This window comes from Macaca fascicularis, chromosome 12 (genome assembly GCF_037993035.2).
Source record: "Macaca fascicularis isolate 582-1 chromosome 12, T2T-MFA8v1.1".
NCBI classification, from domain to species: domain Eukaryota; kingdom Metazoa; phylum Chordata; class Mammalia; order Primates; family Cercopithecidae; genus Macaca; species Macaca fascicularis.
In genome coordinates this window covers 109,781,412-109,804,087 of record NC_088386.1, presented here as the reverse complement: position 1 = coordinate 109,804,087, position 22,676 = coordinate 109,781,412, and the positions used below count along the sequence as shown (strand labels likewise).

Sequence of the window (22,676 nt, the reverse complement as noted above, 5' to 3'; positions counted from 1 at the left end):
TGTGGCCATATTGAGATTGGAGCTATGGTCTCTGCCTGCCTTCTGAACTGTGCAAAAATACAAGTCCACTTTTTTTGGATGCAAGTTTGGGGCTCTGAGGACTGTTTCACTGTTTGAAGAGTCAGGGGGTTTTAAGGATAGGCTCATAGTTTCCTTGTCAATCCAATTCTCTCAAAAATTGATAGGTTTCTAATATAGTTGCTTCCAGGCAATGCAATGCCACAGTAACCACAAATTAAAGTAAACATAGTTCTTAAACATTCTTTATTTTCTTCTTCCCATGTAATTGCAAGAGCATCAGACACAATGCACTTAGAAATAAGGACCACAGATTTATCTCCCAACATTTGGGGTCAAGAAGCTGTTGAATTTTACAAGTCCGTCTGTTTCCTACTGTCCTTGATACAAACCACCCAATTCTTGCCTGTGTAACACCTTGTTAAAACAGCTGGAAGAGCTACATTCAGTAACATTTTGACTGTTTCCAACCCCTTTTCCTTCAAGTTACAAGCAAAGCAGGCACATGGTCTGCCTTCCAAATATCAGAGTAACAGTGTGATATAACTGCTCAGCCGAATACCCAGCTACCTTGGAAGAAAAGCAGCCAGGAGTCAACTAGAATACCTGATCTGATATTATAAATATAAATGGTAGATGCTTTGCATATTCCCTTATTGCTTCAAAATTGCTGCATTTTAAGTTACTTGTAATCTCATTGAAGGCAATGGTTGAGTATGAGAATTGTCTTACGTCTATAACACAGGCCAATACTGTTAAGTCATTTCATGAATACTTATTGATTAATGTTATGCACAAATGCCTCTAAATGCCTCTAAAGAAATACAAATTATTTTTTATAGCTGAGATATTTTCTGATTTTTCTGTCCCATTTTCATCATTTTATTGATTTGTGTAGGATAAGACAGCGTAATTATATTATAGTTTGAATGTGGATGGGACAGGGAGAATATTTAGAATACTTTCGCCATATTTACTTGTTGATTCACTCTTTATTCTTTTATGTGAGTAAACCACCATGTGCCATGCACTCTCTGCTTGGGTTACACTGGTATGTATGTTTTCAAATGACCACTAAGTGAAATACGTAACAATTTATATATCTGATCATTCAGAAGATAATAATAAAGCTACTGTTAATTATTCACAGAAACCTTGTAGAGTACGGAATTATTTAGACTGAGTGTCATAGATAATTGTTCACAGATTCTGATTAGCACTTAGTAAATATGAATCTTGATCTGAAATGTTTTATATTGTTGATGCTTCACAGTGATACAACTTTTTGGTTAGGAACTAAATGGATGGTCTTACCAAGTATTGTCCAATTCTGAAACAGTTGCAGGGATAGGGATAGAACACCAATCAAGGCTGTTCAAGACTGAGCCAGAAGCTTGAAGGAAAGGATGGGTGTGAAAAGAGAAGAATGTATTCCAAACTCTTTCTTCTCTGGTGACTAATACTGTCTACCAATATAAATTTGTTATTTTTTAAGAACTGTGCAGCATGGCCAGGTGCAGTAGTTCATGCCTGCAACCCCAGCACTTTGGGAGGCTGAGGTGGGCGGATCACCTGAGCTCAGAAGTTTGTGAGCAGCCTGACCAACATGGTGAAACCACATCTCTACTAAAAATACAAAAATTATCCGGGTGTGGTGGTGCGTGCTTGTAGTCCCAGCAACTCGGGAGGCTGAGGCAGGAGAATTGCTTGAACCCAGGAAGCAGAGGTTGCAGTGAACTGAGATTGCGCCACTGCACTCTAGCCTAGGTGACAGAGTAAGACTTGGTGTGTGTGTGTGTGTATGTGTTTGTGTGTGTGTGTGTGTATATATATGGAGTATATATATGGAATTATATATATGGAATTATATATATGGAATATATATGGAATTATATATATATATGGAATATATATATATGGAATTATTCAGACTGAGTGTCATAGATAATTGTTCATAGATTCTGATTGACACTCAGTATATATGAATCTTGATATGAAATTTTTTGTATTGTTGATGTTTCACAGTGATCCAACTTTTTGGTGAGGAACTAAATGGATGTTCTTACCAAGTATTGTCCAATTCTGAAACATATATATATATATATGCACTATCAAGCCAAGAATATATGACACAGCATAGCATAGCTCCACCACCACCCATCTTATCAAGGCAAATAATCTCTTGCCTTAAGTAACAAAGCCAGTTCAAATAATCTATGAAATTTTGAAGAAAGACACTAGTTTTAGACATACCTATATAGTATTGATCTGAGAGTAATTATAAATTAGAGCTTGGTACTTTGTGACTCTGAAAGGCATATCAATAGCCACTATAGAAGCAATCAATTTCTACTTTATTTGTCAATACTTATCCACTGCCTCAATGCCAAAATTAGTACAATTTTTTCTTTTGTCCTTGATGATGAAAGTGAACTTTTGACAGTGATGGGAAACTTGAAGTTTAAAGAATTTTGGCATCAATCAGAAGCAATTTTGATCTGTTATATCAAGATTTATTGGGTACCAATGGGAAGTCATTATTTAGATACCAGGGTCATAAAGAAAAGTTGTCAAGTCAAAGTGTTTGAAATCATTCCAAGTAGAGCTGAGACTACTGAGTATTAGTTTTTTAACCATAGTTTGCTTTTAAACACCCTGAGTAGTTAAGAGTTCTAAAGACATATCACATTTCAGAATAGATCACTGTTTTCTATTAAGATCCTCAACCAAGTCAAAAGTGATACAAAATTCAAATTAAATACTAGTGTTAAAATTCCATTGATCTATTATAATATTTATGAAATCCAGTCACATCTTATAGAAATATAATAAAGAATTATACATGATTAGACATTCTAGATAAACAGTAAGTACCCATCTGAGAATTAAAAGCTATCTGAAATTGTCACTATTTCAGATAGACACAGGTCTAAAATATGTAGTTCACAATCACGTTTTCTCCTATGGAGCATGCTAATTTTATTTAGCTATAGCTTTATGACTCAGGTGGATTATGCTACTTATCCACTAATGCCCTAGATCTTTCAAGGACTTATCAGGAAACGGAACTTGCACCTATCATTGTAACAATAATAATTTCACATACAGGATGGTAAAAACTGAATAAAGTTTCTAACTAAGTAACTAAAAAAGAGAAAAGAGAACATTAAAGTTATCATGGAGATAACAACTTCAAGAAAGAGCTACCACCCCTAGGACTGAGTGAACACAGGGAATAAGGTAGACCCTTGAAGGGGGGACCTTCAAAATGGAACCTCAGTCCTCTGAGGAGAGGGCACTTCTCTGCTGTTATGGGTGTTCCTCTGATTGGATGGAGGCCCTTCCAGAGCTGGGACCACAGACTACTGAGAAAGTTCGATGGATGATATATAACCGCTTAGCTGAAGGAGTTAGCATATTTGATAGTAGCTACATTTACCTCTTTGTATCATATTTGCAAAACTAACAGAATGTAATGAATACCAAAAATATATGGGTGATAGTAATTTCAATATTTTAAACATAATGACTTTGTCTATCTTGAATTAAAATCAAAACATAACACTTCCAAATCCACATATGTATAGGATTTTACATACAATACAATGTACTATTTCCTACAATTTATGAATTAACAAGAAACATTTAATTAAGCATATCACAACATAACAAATTAAGCATAAAGAAAATAATTAGTTCTGTTAGATTTATGTTCGTTAAACTATGAAATTTAACAGTACAGGGCGACAACAAGCCCGTGGAAAGCAGAACTAAAAATCCAACTCTTTAAAAGAAGTATTTGTTTCTATCCTGCTTAAAACAAACAGCTTTCCAATGAAGCAATTCTAATCTTATTACACAGGCTTGATCTTGATACTTATATTTAGAAAGAAATTATTATATCAACAAAGATTAATGGAGTTAGAAATGGATTTCACAAAGATTATTTAAGTAACTCTCTATAATCTTATCAACTAACGGTTTCTTTTAATGTTTCCCAGGGGTAGCATCGAGAAAAAAAAAAAAAAGAACTTTACCTATGTGTATGTATCAACACAGAGGATTAGTAATGTTTAAAGTACTGCTTACCTATTAACATCCCAGATTTTGCTAGTTTTATCCAGTGAGGAGGAAGCCACAAAATTGCCGCAGGAGTGCCACGTGCAGGACCATACTGCGTGACTGTGTCCTTCAAAGGTCAAAATGCAATCGCCTTTACATAGATCCCATAATTTAACTGTAGTGTCACCACTTGAAGTAGCCAATGTGTTGCCACTATTTGCAAAAACATAAAAACACAGTTTGTTAAAAAGTAACATAATTAAGTTTTATGAATACTGCATTCTATGAGTAATTTGTGTGTATGTGTATGTATCTGATTTATTTCTACTTGTAGTGGCATATCTAAATGACTAAATATTATTATCTTATTTGGGTCTACACAATTGCTAACTTGACTTGCTTAGTAATTCAAGCTGAAGAGAGAAACTGCTGCTGTGCAGTTTCTAGATTAATTCTTCTAGATTCTTCTAGATTAATTCACTAAATTAGTGTTTTCGTTACCAAGTGTTTGTTTGGTTCAGCGTTGTATATATTAGGCTCTGTGGATAATCGGACCTCAGAACAATAAAAATTTAGAGATGGGCTAAATCAGTTTCAAAAACATAATACAATATGAAACAGTAAGTCAGCATTGCTTATGTTTAGATTAATTAAGTGCTTCAGGAGTGAAGTTTGGATGAAGGAAGAAGTGAATCAGGAATGAGATATCTTGATTTAGATCATGAGAGATCAAAGAGATGTTTAAGGGCATGACTCATTCAATTTTGCATTTTGGTAATTAGTAGACCTCAAAGCAGTGGCTTTCAAGTGGTGGACACAAAAGCTAGTTTAAGAAATGGGTAGGTGTCAGGCTCGGACATGGTGGTTCACACCTGTAATCCCAGCACTTTGGGTGGCCGAGGCCAGCGAATCTCTTGAAGTCAGGAGTTGTAGAACAACCTGGTCAACAAGATGAAACTCCATCTCTACTAAAAATACAAAAACTAGCCAGGCATGGTGGCACGTGCCTGTAATCCCAGCTACTGGGGAGGCTGGGGCAGGAGAGTCGCTTGAACCCAGGGGACACAGGTTTCAGTGAGCTGAGATCGCACCACTGCACTGCAGCCTGGGTGACAGAGTAAGAATCAGTCTTAAAAAATAAAAAATAAAAAAAGAAATGAGTAGTTTTCAATGACACTAACAGAAACATCTAGTTGGTTGTGTGTGTGTGTGTGTGTAACATCAGCTGCAAGAAAATTTTACTTCCATCATCTTCTACACATCCTTCTGCAATGCATGCTTTTTAAATGTGTTCTCTTAGGTACTTTCTCTCATCAAATTGTAATAAACCACTTATTTATCCTCCTCCTCCCTGCCAGACTGTTTTACGATGGAGAACTGCATTTCATCTCTGTTTCTACAGCATCAAGCCTATGACTGACCAATTAAAGTGCTTAGTAAATGCTTTAGAGTAAGTAAATATATAAATGCATGCATGCATGAGTGAAATTATGCTACAAATGAAGAAGAAAAAGTTCCTGGCATCTCTTACAAAGGGAATAATAGGATCAAAAAAAAAATTTGTTTTCTTGCTCATAGGCTTGGATATTTTTCAGTTAAGAGGGAAACGTAATTTTTATCTGCAGCAGAGAAACAGTCACCATGAGAGAGGAAGAGCTTGAAGTTTCTGGAGAGAAGGTGGATTATATAGTGTAGATATTCTCATTTGAGTTAGAAAAGAATATCCAAGGGGCTGGGCACAGCAGTTCACGCCTGTAACCCCAGCACTTTGGGAGACCAAGGCGGGCAGATCATGAGGTCAGGAGATAGAGATCATCCTGGCTAACATGGTGAAACCCCATCTCTACTAAAAATACAAAACATTAGCTGGCGTGGTGGCACATGCCTGTAATCCCAGTTATTAGGGAGGCTGAGGCAGAAAATCACTTGAACCCAGAAGGCAGAGTTTGCAGTGGGCTGAGATCACGCCACTGCACTCCAGCCTGGGGGACAGGATGAGACTCTGTCTCAAAAAAAAGATCCAGAAAGATCCTGTCTCAAAAAAAAAAATAATCAACTGGAGAGGAGATCCAGTTGATTATTCAAATTTGACTAGCTGAAAAATCACCAAATGGCAGCTAGTCCCTTCATCAATAAAAACTGGTTTTGCCACAATTGTTTGCACATATGTTTGTCATTCAGAATTTTAGTTTTTAATATTAAAGACTGAACAATACATTTATCTAAAAACATACATGTAAAAAAATTTAAAAATTATTTAAGCATGCATCTTTCTCAAATCTATCTTTCCAGTGGGTATCATGTTATTATGGACCAAAATATTAGCACAAGATAAAAATTATTGTGGTATGTTTCTGCCTGTTGTTGAAAAACTGTCTCATATAAGTTTTATATGCTCTTGTGCTTTAAACCATGTGCCAGGCAAAAAAAAAAAAAAAAATCACACTGGAATAATTACAACTAGAATGAAGCAGTATTATTTCTTTGTGAGTGCCATAAATGATTTTTAGTCAACAATAAATATAAACAATATTCCCATAAGTTTTTAATATATTGAGATTAGAGCTCATATACTAAACCTAAAATATATCAAATATAAATTTCTGAATATTCTTTCAAAATGGTTTTACTTTTCGAAAGACATGGCCTGAAATATGGAAAACTGTGTACCTTTGGTTCATGAAAAAATAAAGGCCATTTCTCAGGGCCGAGAGAAATCAAGAGAGAGAAAAAGAATGGTACACTAAAACAAAAAAGGTGTGTTTTAAGAGATGCAAAAGATCAGAGTTTCCCTGGGCTCCACACAAATAGAAGGAACCAAAGCTCTTGAAAAGAGCAAAAGTGAATGTTATAGATTGTTTGTGCCACCCCTTCCCCAGATCCATATGTTGATGCCCTAGTTCCAACGTGGCAGTATATGGAGGCAGGGCCTCTGGGAAATAACTAGGTTTAGACAAGCTCATGAGCATGGGGACCCCATAATGGGATTAGGGCCTTTATAATAAGTGGAAGAGACTGGAGGTAACTCTCTCCCTGTACTGTGAGGACACAGCAAGAAGGCAGCCATTTGCAAGCCAAGAAGGGGGGCCCCACCAGAGCCTGATCAGGCTGGCACTCTGATCTTAGACTTCTAGCCTCCAAGACTGTGAGAAATTAATTTCTGTTATTCGAGCTACCCAGTCTCTGTTATTTTGTTATAGCAACCTGAGCTGACTAATAATGTGGATCCACGCTGTTGGTATACAGCCCAAGTTATTAGAAATTAGCTACTCGAAATTCTGCAAATAAAGTTCAACCAAGTATGAGCTTACAAAATTATTCTCAAACACATAATCGGAAATAAGAAGCCATGACTGAGGATGAGCTAATACATTTAACAAATACATATACCCTGAAGGACACTAGTTGTTATAATTAAAGGGTACAAAATATAACTGTAAGCATATAAGGAAATAACAGATACAATAAAAAGAACAAACCACATAAGGTTATAACGTGAATCTGCAAATCTGAAAAAATATATATTTATACATTTTAAAAATAAAATTATTGAAATTAAGAAATCAATGGATGGGTTAAAAAGCTTATAAGAAACAGCAAAATTCAGAGTAAATGAATTGGGAAATAAATCTGGAAACAAATGAAAAAACAAATATTGTATGTTCTCACTCATAGGTGGGAGTTAAGCTATGAGGCTGCAAAGGCATAAGAATGATACAACGGACTTTGGGGACTTGGAGGAAAGGGTAGAAGGGGGGTGAGGGGTAAAAGACTACAGATTGGGCAAAGTGTGTACTGCTCGGGTGATGGGTGCACCAGAATCTCAGAAATCACCACTAAAGACCTTATTCATGTTACCAAACATCACCTGTTCCCCAAAAACCTATGGAAATAAAAAATAAAAATAAATAAATAAAGTACATATTTGAAAAAATTATCCCAGCTAGAGACAGATGAGGAACTGAACACCGTATAAATGTTTAAAAATGTAAAGGATACAATAAAAAAAAAGTCTATTGACCTAATCAAAATTCCAGAAGAGAATGGAAATAAAGAGATAGATGCAATGTTCAAATAATTAAGGTTTGAGAATGTACAGAAATTAGAAAATTTAAGACCTAGAACCACATTATTTGGAAAGAAAAATATATACTTAACAGGATAAACAGTGGTGTAAATAAAAAGAAATTTTTACTTAGATGCATTTTAGTGAATTGCTGGGCAGCATTGGCAGGAATAAGAATTAAAGAAAGAGAGAAAAAAGAAAAATAAGGTTATTTATTTATACAGAGATAAATATGTGTTAGAAACACTAATAAGCACTTTATATATATTTGATCCTCACTATCACTCATAAGATGACTATATTATCTCTAAAACACTTGAACAACATCACAGAGCAAACAAATCACAGGGGTGAAATTTCTTCAAAGAGCTAACAGAAAATAATATTACTCTGGAATTATCAAAAATCTCTCTCAAAACAAGAACAAGGCTGGGCACAGTGGCCCATATCTGTAATCCTAGCACCTTGGGAGGCCAAGGCAGACAGATTACTTGAGGTCAGGAGTTCGACACCAGCCTGGTAAACATGGTGAAACCATATCTCCACTAAAAATACAAAAATTAGCCAGATGTGGTGGTGGACACCTGTAGCCCCAGCTACTTGGAAGGCTAAGGCAGGAGAATTGCCTGAACCTGGGAGGCAGAGGTTGCAGTGAGCCAAGATTGTGACACTGCACTCCAGCCTGGGCAACAGAGCAAGACTCCATCTCAAAAAAATAGAAAAAAAAAAAGGAAGAAAAGAAACAAGAACAAATATTAATGTTCCAACTAAACTTACTAGTTTCTCTCCTACAGAAACTAATAAGGATGTATTTTAGGGACAGAAGATCTGAAAGGGAAGAAATAGTAAGCAAACAATTTGGTAAACTTGCAAGTATATACAAATATTTGTGCAGATAAATAAATGAAATTCTTGCAGAAATAAAACAAAAACACTTGTAAAAATAAAAATAAAACAATAATGATATTATAATATTAACAATAAAGTTCATGTGTTATTAAGAAGAGAAAGTAAAACCTTGATCAATTTAGGCTTTACTAAATTAAGTCAGCATGGTAAAATGTTACGGGTGAGCACTGTAAGAATAGTAATAGAGCATATGACTTCCAAACCAGTGTAAGAAAAAAAGAAATGGGTAAGAAAAACTTACAATTATAAACATCTAATATATCTAAAAGAAAACAGGAAAGGAGGAAAAAAGCACTAGAATAAATGACACAAATAGAAAATGAATTTTAAAAATAAGTTTTTAGATGGAAATACCAGCATATGAACAAATCCAACAAACACAAATGGACTAAAGTATAAACTGAAAGACATAAAGGACAAAGATTTTTCAGTTTGGCTAGAAAGAAACAAATTCAGCTATATGATTTTTACACGAGGCATGCTAAACTTCTAAGGACATACAAAGGCTGAGAGTAAACAAGGCAAAACAAAGCAAAATGAAAAGTACCAAAAAAAGTTACCTAGGCACAAGGAAATTAAAATAAAGATGAGGGATAGGGCCAAGATGGCGGACTAGAAGCAGCTTATCTGTGCTGCTCTCGCAGAGAGGAATTAAAAGGCTAGTCAACACTGACCCTGCAGGCCAATCATCTGAGAAACCATGCTGGGATCCACGAAGGCAGCAGAACACAGAGAGCAGAGAGGAGCAAAACTGTCTGTCTGGGATCAATGTGGCGCCAGAAGAACCTCTCTGAAAATGGGAAAGAGTGAGAGCTCCCCGGGAGATTCATGCTCATCACAGAGAGCTGTACAAGACTGGGAGCAGGAAAATCTGCCTGGACCCCAACTGTGCTTCCGGATTGAGAGAGAGAGGCACCCAGGCATTTTGCAGGCGTAACTATCAAGTCCAAGTCACAAGCCTTTGACCCGAGAGCAGACCAGCACCAGTGCCATCACCCGAATAAAGGCATAGCTGCAGTGCCTGGAATCAGTAAGACTGCTCTACCCACCCCCTTGCCAGAGGGGGCTCAGCACCAGGTTCTGGCCCATCAGTCCCACTCCACCCACCCCCACCACTGCTAGGCAGGCAGGCAATGCTTACTAGAGTTTCCAGCCCAGTTGTTCTGCTTTTGTGTAAATTCAGCTGCAGGATACAGCCTCCTTATGTCCCAGGAAACACTCAGGTGGCAGGAGGATGCACATGACCCCACCCACTTTTGCCATGAATAGTCAGGTAGCCAAGAACTGCTAGAGCCTCCAGCCCAGTCATCCACTTCTATGTGAACTCAGCTGGAAGGTGCAGCTTCCTGTTGCCCTGGGAAACACCCAGAGAGCACAGCACCATGTGACCTCACCTGCCCTCATCACTGGTTGCCAGGTGAGCAATGTGTGGTAGAGCTTCCAGTGCAGCAGTCCTACTTTTGTTGAACTCAGGTGGAGGGCACAGCCTCTTGCTGCCCTGAAAACACCCAGATAGTAAGGCAGACAACCCCATCCACCCCTGCTACTGATAGCCAGGCAAGTGACACGTGATAGAACTTCTGGCTCAGTGGTCCTGCTTCTGAGGGAACTCAGCTGAGGAGCACAGGCCTCCTGTTGTCCCAGGAAACACCTGGACAGTAGGGCATGTGATCCCACTGACCATGCAAGGGAGACAACACTTGCTGGGGCTTCTGGCCCAGCAGTCTGGCTTCTGTGTGGACTGAGCTAGAGGGCACAGCTTTCTGTTGTCCCAGAAAACACCCAGACAGCAGGGCACATGACCCTGCCTAACCCTGCCACTGGCAGCCAGGCAGGCAATGCCTGATGGAGCTTTTGGCCCAGCAGTTCCACTTCTGTGGGAACTCAACCAGTGGGTAGACTCCTGTTGTCCTAGGAAGCTCCCAGAAAGCAGGACAAGCATTGTCACCAACCCCTGTCAATGGTGGTCAGGTGAGCCACATCTGCTAGGGCTGCTGGCCCAACAGTCCTAGTTTACCCTGAATTTGCTGAGGGGTGCAGGCAGGATCCTGTTGTCCTGGAAACACCCTCTGCCTCCCATAGCCAGATGGGCCACACCCACTAGAGCTTCCAATCCAGAGGTCCCACTTCTGTCTGAACTCTGCAGGCAAGTGCAACCCATGTTTCCCCAGGAAGCACATGGACATCAAATTAAGGCCAACCTGGCAAAAATACAGCTTGTCTGCCAGCTGCAGCCCTTGTTTGAGGGAACTCAATAGATCAGAATGCCCAACAGAAGAAAGGCAGGCATGCAGAGAGTAATTATAGAGGGCACCACCAAGACCCAGGAGTGCAATAGAATCAAAGCCAGTCAACCAAACTCACATTATAACATAATAAAATCCCCAAGGGCATCAATGAAGAAAAAACAAACAAACAAACAAAAAATCAATTGAAAGGACAGAAACTTTAAAGATTGAAGGAACATCAGCCCACACAAATTAGAAAAAGCCAGTGAAAGAACTCTGAAAACTCAAAAAGCCAGAGTACCTTCTTTCCTCTAAATAATCATACTATTTCCCCAGCAAGAGTTCTTAACCAGACTTAAATATCTGAAATGAGAGAAATAGAATTCAGAATATGAACAGGAACAAGGATCATGAAGATTCAGGAAAACAGCAAAACCCAATCCAAGGAAGCTAAGAATCACAATAAAATGATACAGGAGCGGATCATCAAAATAGCCATTATAAAAAAGAACCAAACTCATCTAATAGAGATGAAAAACATGCTACAAGAATTGCATAATTAAATCACAAGTATAAACTGCAGGATAGAACAAACTGAGGATAAAATCTAAGAGTTCAAAGTCTGGCTCTCCGAAATAACTCAGACAAAAATAAAGAAAAGAAGAATTTAAAAGGAAGGAGCAAAATCTCCCAAAGATATAGGATTATGTAAATAGACCAAAACTGTGACTCACTGGTGTCCCTGAAAGAGATAGGGGGAAAGCAAGCAACTTGGAAAACATATATCAGGATATTATACACGAAAAGTTTCCAACATTGCTAGAGAGACCAACATTCAAATCCATGAAATGCAGGTAACTCCTGTGAGATATTATACCTGAAGACCATCTCCAAAACACATAATCATCAGATTCTCCAAGGTTCAAATGAATGAGAAAATGTAAAAGGCAGTTAGAGAGAAGGGGCAGGTCACATACAAAGGGAACCCCATCAGGCTAGACTTTTCAGCAGAAACTATTCAAGCCAGAAGACACTGAGTGCCTATATTGAGGATTCTTAAAAGAATATTTGAAACAAGAATTTCATATCCATCCCAATCAAGCTTCATAAATGAAGGAGAAATAAGATCATTTTCAAACAAGCAAATGCTGAATGAATTCATTACCACCAGACCTTCCTTACAAGTGGTCCTGAAAGGAGTACTAAATATGAAAAAGAAAGATCATTACCAGCCACTACAGAAATACACGTAAGTACACAAACCAGTGATACTATAAAGCAACCACACAGACATGTCTGCATAATAACCAGCTAACAATATGAGAGGATCAAATTTGCCCATATCAATAGTAACCTTGAATGTAAACAGGCTAAATCCCCCAATTAAAATACACAGAGTGACAAGCTGAATAAAGAAGGACAACCCAATAGTATGCTGTCTTCAAGAGGCCCATCTCACAGGCAATGACATCCATAGGCTCAAAATAAAGGAATGTGAAAAAAATCAACCAAGTAAACCACCACCACAACAACAAACACAAAAATGCAGAGGTTGCACTCTTAATTTTAGACAAAACAGACTTTAAACCAACAGAGACCAAATAAGCTAAGAAGGGCATTATATAATGACAATAGTTTCAATTCAACAAGAAGACCTGCTTAAGTAGAAGATGGCCAACTTGACACCACCAGGTGGAACAACTGCTACCAAGGGACCAAGACAATTGGCACACTCCTAACAGATCTTCAGAGGGAAGGCACTAAGAGTGGATGGAGGGAAGACACAAAAGCTGTGCTCAAGTGGGAGGAAGCTGGGAACCCTACAGAAGGCTACCATGCAGGGGACTCATTCCTGACCTCCAACAACTCCAAAGGAATGGGTGAGTTGAACTGACAAATGTCAACCCACTCTTGCCACAGGCCTCTGGAATCTTGGCAGGAGGAGATCCCTCAACTATCATGGACACTTGAGTTGGCACGAAGAGCTGCTTAGAGAATTGGTAGGGGCAGCATGCCAGCTGATGCAGAGCCAAAAGGGTTTGGTGCCTAAGAACTTGTGGCAGAGCATGACAAGGGATGCCCATCCCCGTAGGCTCAACATGCTACCACAGGAGACATTATTCCTAGGGAAACTCTCAGACTTGAACTCTGCAGGGCAGTCTTGCCCATCAGATGGGGCTAGTCTGACTTGAGCACCTCTTGGTCTGCTGGCCTCTTCCAGGGCCCCAGCCTGGCCATGCCTGCTTGTAAGACAGCCTCCGGTGCCCTGGGGGCCCACATAATAGCTCCTGAACTGGTGAACTGTGCCTGAGTGGCAGAGAGGTCCAGTGGAGCAGCCCCCATGGCCACACACCAGCCTGCCTATTCCCTACCCCCACTGCAACTTCCTCCAGGCCCACAGCCACCACATATATCATATTGCCAATGTGTGTGTATGTGGGTGGGTTTTACCTTCCCAGCAATGCCAACATGTGTGTTTGCATCCTAACCTGACAGTATACAGACCAGTAACACTATAAAGCAACTGCACAAACAAGCCTGAATAATAAGCTAACATCATGATAATAGGATCACATTCACACATATCAATAATAACCTTAAATGTAAATGGACTAAATGCCCCAATTAAAAGGCACAGAGTGGCAAATTGGATAAAGAACCAAGACTTATTGGTATGCTGTCTTAAAGAGTTCTGTTTCACATGCAGTAACACTCATAGGCTCAAAATAAAGGGATGGAGAAAAATCTACCAAGTACATGGAAAACAGAGAAAATCTATTCTAATTTTAGACAAAATAGACTTTAAACACACAGAGACAAAAAAAGGGGGAGCACTACATAATGGTAAAGACTTCAATTCAATGAGAAGACCTAACTATTCTAAATATATATGCACTCAACACAGAAGCAACCAGAGTCATAAAGCAAGTTCTTAAAGACCTTCAAAGAGACTTAGACTCCTAAAAAATAATAGTGGAGACTTCAACACCCTACCGACAGTATTAGACAATTGAGGCAGAAAGTTAATAAAAATATTCAGGACCTGAACCAAGCACTGGATCAAAAGGACCTGATAGATATCTACAGAACTCTCTACCCCAAAACAAATAGAAGATACATTCTTCTCATTGCCACATGCACATACTCTAAACTCTACCACATAATGAGACATAAAAAGATCCTCAGCAAATGCAAGAGAACTATAATCATAACAAGTACTCTCTTGCATCACAGCACAATAAAATTAAATATCAAAACTGAAATAATCACTCAAAATCATACAATTACATGCAGATTGAACACCTGCACTTGAATGACTTTTGAGTAAATAATGAAGTTAAAGCAGAAATCAATTAGTAAGAAGTTATTTGAAACTAATGAGAACCAAGACACAACATACCAGAATCTCTGGGACACAGCTAAGGCAGTGTTAACAGGAAAATTTGTAGCACTAAATGCCCATATCAAAAAGTTAGAAAGATCTCAATTTATCAACCTAGCATCACAACTAAATGGACTAGAGAACCAAGAGTCAACTGACCCCAAAAACTAGCAGAAGAAATAACCAAAATCAGAGATGAACTAAGGAGATTGATATATGAAAAACCACTCAAAAAGTCAATGAATCCAAATAATCAATGGTTATTTGAAAAACTTAGTAAGATAGAAACCCTAGAGTAAACTGACCCCAAAACTAGCAGAAGAAATAACCAAAATCAGAGGTGAACTACGGAGACTGAGATATGAAAAACCACTCAAAAGATTAATGAATCCAAATAATCAATGGTTATTTGAAAAAATAAATAAGAGAGACTGCTAGCTAGACTAATAAAGAAGAAAGGAAGTCCAAATAAAAACAATTAGAAATGACAAAGGGTGTTACACTGATCCTGACATTACCGCTGAACCCACAGAAATACAAATGACCATCAGAGACTACCATGAATACTTCTATGCACACAAACTAAAACATCTAGGAAAAAAATGGATAAATTCCTGGACACATACACCCTTCCAAGACTGAATCCAGGAAAAAAAAATGAATTCCAGCACAGACAAAAAAATGACTTACAAAATTGAATCAGTAATAAGAAGCCTATGTATTAGTCCATTTTCATGCTGCTGATAAAGACATACTTGAGACTGGGTCATTTATAAAGAAAAAGAGATTTAATAGACTCACAGTTCCACATGGATGGGGAGGCCTCACAGTCATGGTGGAAGGTGAGAGGCATGTCTTCCATGGCAGGAGACAAGAGAGAATTTGTGGACAGAAACTCCCCTTTATAAAACCATTAGATCTCATGAGACTTATTCACTAACAAAAGGACAGCACAGGCAAGTCCTGCCTTAATTCAATTACCTCCCACCAGGTCCCTCCCACAACATATGGAAATTATAGGAGCTATAATTCAAGATGAGATTTGGATGGGGACACAGCCACATCATATCAGCCTATCACCCAGAAAAAGCCCACGACCAGATGGATTCATAGCCAAATTCTGCCACATACATAATGAAGAGCTGGTATCACTCTTACTGAAACTATTCTAAAAAATTGAGGAGAGATTCCTTCTCAACTCATTTTATGAGGCCAGTAGTTTCCTGATACAAAAATGTGTCAGAGCCACAACAAAAAATAAAATTTCAGGGCAATATCCTTGATGAACATTGACACAAAAAGACCTCAACAAAATACTTGCCAATCAAATCCAGCAGCACATCGAAAAGCTAATCCACCATGACCAAGTAGGCGTTATCCCTGGGATGCAAGCTTGGTTCAACATACACAAATCAATAAATGTGATTCATCACATAAACAAAACTAAAAACAAAAACCAGATGATTATCTCAAATAGATGTATAAAAGGCTTTTGATAAAATACATCTGCACATTAAAAAACCTCAATAAATTAGGCATAAAAAGAACACACTTCAAAATAATAAGAGTCATCTATTACAAACCCACAACCAATATCATACTGAATGGGCAAAACCTGGAAGCACTCCCTTTGAAAACCAGCAACAGACAAGGATGCCCTCTTCACTATCTGTATTCTATAAAATATTCGAAATTCCTGCCATAGCAATTAGGCAAGAGAAAGTAAGAAAAGGCATTCATTTTGGAAGAGAGGAAGTCAACCTAACCCTGTTTCCAGATGATGTAATTCTATATCTAGAAAACCCAATAATCGTGGCCCAAAAGTTCCCTGATCTGATAAACAACTTCAGGAAAGTCTCAGGGTACAAAATCGATGTACAAAAATCACTAACATTTCTATACACCAACAACATCTAAGCTAAGAGTGAAATCACAAATGCAGTCACATTCATAATTGCCACAAAAAGAATAAAACACCTAGGAATACAGCTAACCCAGGAAGTGAAAGGTCTCTACAACAAGAACCACAAAACACTGCTCAAAGAAATCAGAGGTGACACAGACAACTGGAAAAGCCTTCCATGCTCATGGATAGGGAGAATCAATATTATTAAAATGGCCATACTGCCCAAAGCACTTGATAGATTTAATGGTATTTCTATCAAATTACCAATGACATTCTTCACAGAATTAGAAAATATTTTTAAATTCCTACAGAACCACGAAAAGAGCCTAAATAGCCAAGGTGATCTTAAGCAAAAACAGCAAATCTGGAGGCATCACATTACTTGACTAAACTATACTACTAGACTACAGTAACCAAAACAGCATGGTACTGGTGCAAAAACAGACACATAGACCAATAGAACAGAATAGGGAGCCCAGAAATAATGCCACACATGTTCAACCTGATTTTCAACAATCCTAACAAAAACAAGCAATGGGGGAAAGACTCCCTATTCAATAAAATGTGCTAGCCAGATGCAAAAGATTGAGACTGGACCCCTACCTTATACCACATACAAAAATAAACTCAAGATGGATTAAAGGCTTAAATGTGAAACATAAAATTCTAAACACCCTGGAAGATAACCTAGGAAATATTATTCTGGATGTAGGATTTAGCACAGATTTCATGAAAAAAATGCCAAAAGCAATTGCAACAAAAAGAAAAATTGACAAGTGTGACCTAATTAAACTTAAGAGCTTCTCAACAGCAAAAGAAACTGTCAGCAGAGTAATCAGACAACCCATATGATATGGTTTAGCTCTGTGTCCCCACCCAAATCTCACCTTGAATTGTGATAATCCCCATGTGTCATGGGAGGGAGCAGGTGGGAGGTAATTAAATCATGGTGGCAGGTTTTTCTTGTGCTGTTCTCATGATAGTGAATGTCTCACAAGATCTGAAGGTTTTATAAAGGGAAGTTCAAAGCTGGAGGCATCACACTACCTGACTCCAAACTATACTATAAGGCTACAGTAACCCAAACAGCATGGTGCTGGTACCAAAACAGATATATAGAACAATGGAACAGAACAGAGGCCTCAGAAATAACACCACACATCTACAACCATCTGCTCTTTGACAAACCTGACAAAAACAAGCAATTGGGAAAGGATTCCCTATTTAATAAATGATGTTGGGAAAACTGGCTAGTCATATGCAGAAAAGTGAAACTGGACCCTTTCCTTGTACAAAATATATACCTTTGTACATATTTTAACTAAATATACAAAATATATACTTTTATATATACCTTATACAAAAATTAACTCAAGATGGATTAAAGACTTAAATGTAAAATCTAAAACCATAAAAACCCTAGAAGAAAACCTAGGCAATAACATTCAGGACATAGGCATGGGCAAAGACTTCATGACTAATAACACCAAAAACAATGGCAACCAAAGCCAAAATAGACAAATGGGATCTAATTAAACTAAAGAGCTTCTGCACAGCAAAAGAAACTATCATCAGAGTGAACAGGCAACTTACAGAATGGGAGAAAATTGTTGCAATCTATCCATCTGACAAAGAATTACTATCCAGAATCTCCAAGGAACTTAAATTTACAAGAAAAAAAAAAACCATCAAAAAGTGGGCAAAGGATATGAACAGACACTTCTCACAAGAGGACATTTATGCAGCCAACAAACATGAAAAAAATTCTCATCATCACTGGTCATTAGAGAAATGCAAATCAAAACCACAATGAGATACCATCTCATGCCAGTTAGAATGGCGATCATTAAAAAGTCAGGAAACAACAGATACTGGAAAGGGTGTGAAGAAATAGGAATGCTTTTACACTGTTGGTGGGAGTGTAACTCAGTTCAATCATTGTGAAAGACAGTGTGGCGATTCCTCAAGGATCTAGAACCAGAAATACCATTTGATCCAGCAATCTCATTACTGGGTGTATACCCAAATGATTATAAGTCATGCTACTATAAAGACACATGCACATGTATGTTTATTGCAGCACTATTCACAATAGCAAAGACTTGGAACCAACCCAAATGCCCATCAATGATAGACTAGATAAAGAAAATGTGGCACATATACACCATGGAATACTATGCAGCTGTAAAAACGTATGAGTTCATGTCCTTTGCAGGGACATGGATGAAACTGGAAACCATCATTCTCAGCAAACTAATCCAGGAACAGAAAACCAGACACCCCATGTTCTCGCTCATAAGTTGGAGCTGAACAATGAGAACACACGAATGCAGGGAGGGGAACACAAACACTGGGGCCTGCTGAGGGGTGGGGGACTAGGGGAGGGATACCTAATGTATCCTAGCAGAAATACCTAATGTAGATGATGGGTTGATGGGTGCAGCAAACCAAAATGGCACATGTATACCTATGTAATAAACCTGCATGTTCTGCACATGTATCCCAGAAATAAAAGTATAATTTTAAATAAAGAGGTTGGGGGAGTTCCCTGCACTTGCCCTCTTGGCTTCCACCATGTAAGACGTGACTTTGCTCCTCATTAACCTTCTGCCATTATTGTGAGGCCTCCCCAGTCATGTGAAACTGTGAGTCATTAAACTTCTTTCCTTTATAAATTATCCAGTCTTGGGTATGTCTTTATCAGCATTGTGAGAACAGCCAAATACACTACAGAATAGGACAAAATATTTACAAACTATGTGTTTGACAAAGTTCTAATATCCAGCATCTATAAGGAAAGTAAACAAACTTACAAGCAAAAAACAACTCCATTAAAAATGGGCAAAGAACATGAACAGACTCTTTCCAAAAGAAGACATACATGTGGCCAACAAGTTCATGAAATAAAGATCAATGTCACTGATTGATCAGTATACAAATATACTGATAAAGTATATTGGTGCAAATTTTAAAAGTTTTAATTAATACATATAAGAGAAGAAATGTTTTAAAGTAGAACTGAATGACAACAAAACATATCAAAACTCCGACATGAAGTGAAATCAGTATTTTGAAGGGAATTTAATTTTTTACTGGTTATAATGAAAAGAGAACAGACTTAAAATCATTGTGCTATGAATGATATTTTGAGGTTAGAAAGCATATACTATATATATGATAGAGTAGAATGGAAGATCAACAAAGACCAAAATGGTTCTTTGAAAAGTAATTAAATAAATTTCTGCTAAGGTTGACAAGAACAGAAAAATTTCCCTCTACTGGCAATTTATTGAGCCAGGTACTACAAAGATTTTTACAGAAGTATAAAATAATGTCACAATATTCATTAATTTTTTTAGGCATTATATTGATTTTGCATTAAAATGTTTATGTTAATGTACAATGAACTTTCTATATTTAAAATAATAAATATCTTTATGACTTCTAAGTTTTAATTTATAATACAATAAGCATCAATACATATAATCCCCTAACCAAATCTTTTTAGGGTACTTAATAATCTTTAAGGTAATAAAGGGGTATGGTGATAGCTAATTTTATGAGTTAGTTTTACTAAGCTATGCTACTCCAATGTTTGGTCAAACATCAGTCTAAATATCTCTGTGGAGGTATGTTTTAGGTGAAATAAACACACAAATCAGTAGATGTTGAGTAAAGCTGATTATTCTCTACAACATGGGTGGGCCTCTTCCAATCAGTTGAAGGCCTTAAAAGGGAAACACCAAGGTGCCCAAGTAAGATGGAATTCATTCAGATTTAAGCCGCAAAATCAGACATCTACTCTTCCCTGGATCCCCAGCCTGCTCACCTGCCCGGCCAACTTTGGACATAATAGTCGCCACAATCATGTGAGCCAAAGATAGTCTCTTCTCTCTTTGTCTGTGTCTGTGTCTGTCTCTGCATGTGTGTCTTTGAATATATACGTATCCACACATGTATGTGTGAGTGCATATATATCATCCATACATATATACACGTACATATATATAAAGACACACACACTACATATGTATATACACACAACATACAGACACACACACATACAGACACACACACACAAACACACACACATATTGGTTCTATTATATTTCTCTGGCAAACCTTAACAAATTCAGATCTTCAGGCCAAAAGTTTGAGAACTGATGCCCTAGAGAAACTTTTACACATGTGCTTCAACATATACAATCTGTAGATATGCAGAATGCTCCTTGAAGCATTGCTTGTATTAGCAAAAAAATGAAAATCATCCAAATAACATGACAGTAACAAACATGAATAAATAATATGTGGGAAAAGTCACACAATGGATATTATAGAGCAGTGAAAATGAATATAATACAGCTGCACATAACAATGCAGATAAAGTGTAGAAACACTATATTGAGGAAAAAATAAGACTCAGATGACCACATACATTCTGATATGTCTTAATGAAGTAAAAATAAAATATTCAGATATAGTATATATATCATTATATATGTGAATACATGTATGTGACATAAAATTACGTTTAGAAAAACAGTACCATTCAAAATGTTCAGGCTGACTGTCTCTAGGTGCTAAGTAGGGGAATGGGTCAAATAGGTAGGTGATTTCTATCTTATAGGTGATTATATCTATTGATTAGCTATTGTTGTGAATAAACTACTTCGAATTTCAGTGGCTTAACATGATAATTAGTTTTTTTGGGGGGGTTGTTTATTTGTAGGTCTGCTGGGCCACTCAGCTTCAGGCTACGGTAGTTGGAGTAGAACTGCTTCCCAAGTCAGGTCTGCTAGAGCAACTCTGTCCTACACAGGTACGTTCTGGGGCTGAGTCTGAACACACAGTAACTACTCAATGGCAGTTTCTAACATCGAGGAAACACAGGACAGCAAGCTCTACAGTGAGCACACATTGCAAGCCTTGGCGTGCTTGATATTGGTTAATATCCATTGGTCAAAACAAATCAAATGCACAAACAGAAATTCTAGGGGTGGGAAAGCACATTATTTCCAGGAAAGTAAGGAAGTGAGGAAGAAATATATTGGAGAGCCATATAATTTACAAAAATAATTTTGTTCTAATTATAGGCAGAGTTTCTCAGCTATTTAATTTTTATTATTTATAAATTACATAAATGTCTCATAGTTTCTTTCTTATATAGCAAATATTTCATACTAAAATTAAATATAGATCTGTACAACAAAAAGTACTGTTTAAAAAGGTAAAGATGTTGGATTTTATTGTTTAATCAGAAAGTGTGTAACTATTCATAACATTTATAAATGTATATTGACATCATTTCTTTTTTAGAATAAAACTAAAAACATTTTCAAGTGTACATTAACTGATGCCCAAAGTATTTTAATAACCCATTTTGTAGCAAAGAAAAATAAGGAAAAGAAATTATTGATAATATAAAATACACACTATTATTCTCATTAAAATTACTTTTAATTATCAGTAAAATACAGTTTATAGAGTAACCTAGGTAAACATTATGAGTTTGCAGGACTTGGTAGCTATTTTATCGGTAGTTAGGATTCAAAACACTATGCTGCATATTGATTGTGCATCCCTATGTGCTAAGGGCATATTCAAATTGTGTTCATCTCTTCATGGATATCTCTTTTAATCATTTTTAAAACTTCTTGTCATATATATATGTGTGTGTGTGTATGTATGTTTTTTTTGTTTTTTGTTTTTTGTTTTTTTTGCTAACTGTTCCTCATTTTTCAAACTTCCTCAATTGTTCTCTTTCTAATTTAACTGTAATTTCTTCAATACATGGAGGCTGCCATTCCTAGGCCTCTCAATTCCAACGTTCCTTTCTATGGAGATTTTTTTTGTGTGCACTTTATATCATACCTTTTGTTTGTCACTAAGTCCTCTAAAAATTCTCTTTGCAGTTTATGAAAAATATACAAATAATCATCACGTTTGGGACAACCAAATTTATAGTTTGCAAATAATAAGCATTATATTTAGAAACACATAGTATTTCCTATAAGGGTTTCATTACACTTATTACGTGCTCTTCATGTGCATTCTTGGCATTTTTCAGACTTTAGTACATAACTACAGAAACATAAAAGCTTGTAA

At 37.2% G+C, this 22,676-nt stretch overlaps 1 protein-coding gene across 4 annotated transcripts in view; it reads right to left on the bottom strand.

The window, feature by feature from the left end:
- The window catches only part of SPAG16 (sperm associated antigen 16), a 1,157,251-nt gene that overhangs the window by 499,767 nt on the left and 634,808 nt on the right, over positions 1-22,676 (bottom strand). For all 4 annotated transcript variants that reach the window (XM_065526049.2, XM_045368377.3, XM_045368378.3 and 1 more), the window contains one exon: positions 4,108-4,293. In XM_065526049.2, the coding sequence (XP_065382121.1) occupies positions 4,108-4,293 (186 nt within the window). The remainder of the gene's footprint in view (positions 1-4,107; positions 4,294-22,676) is intronic.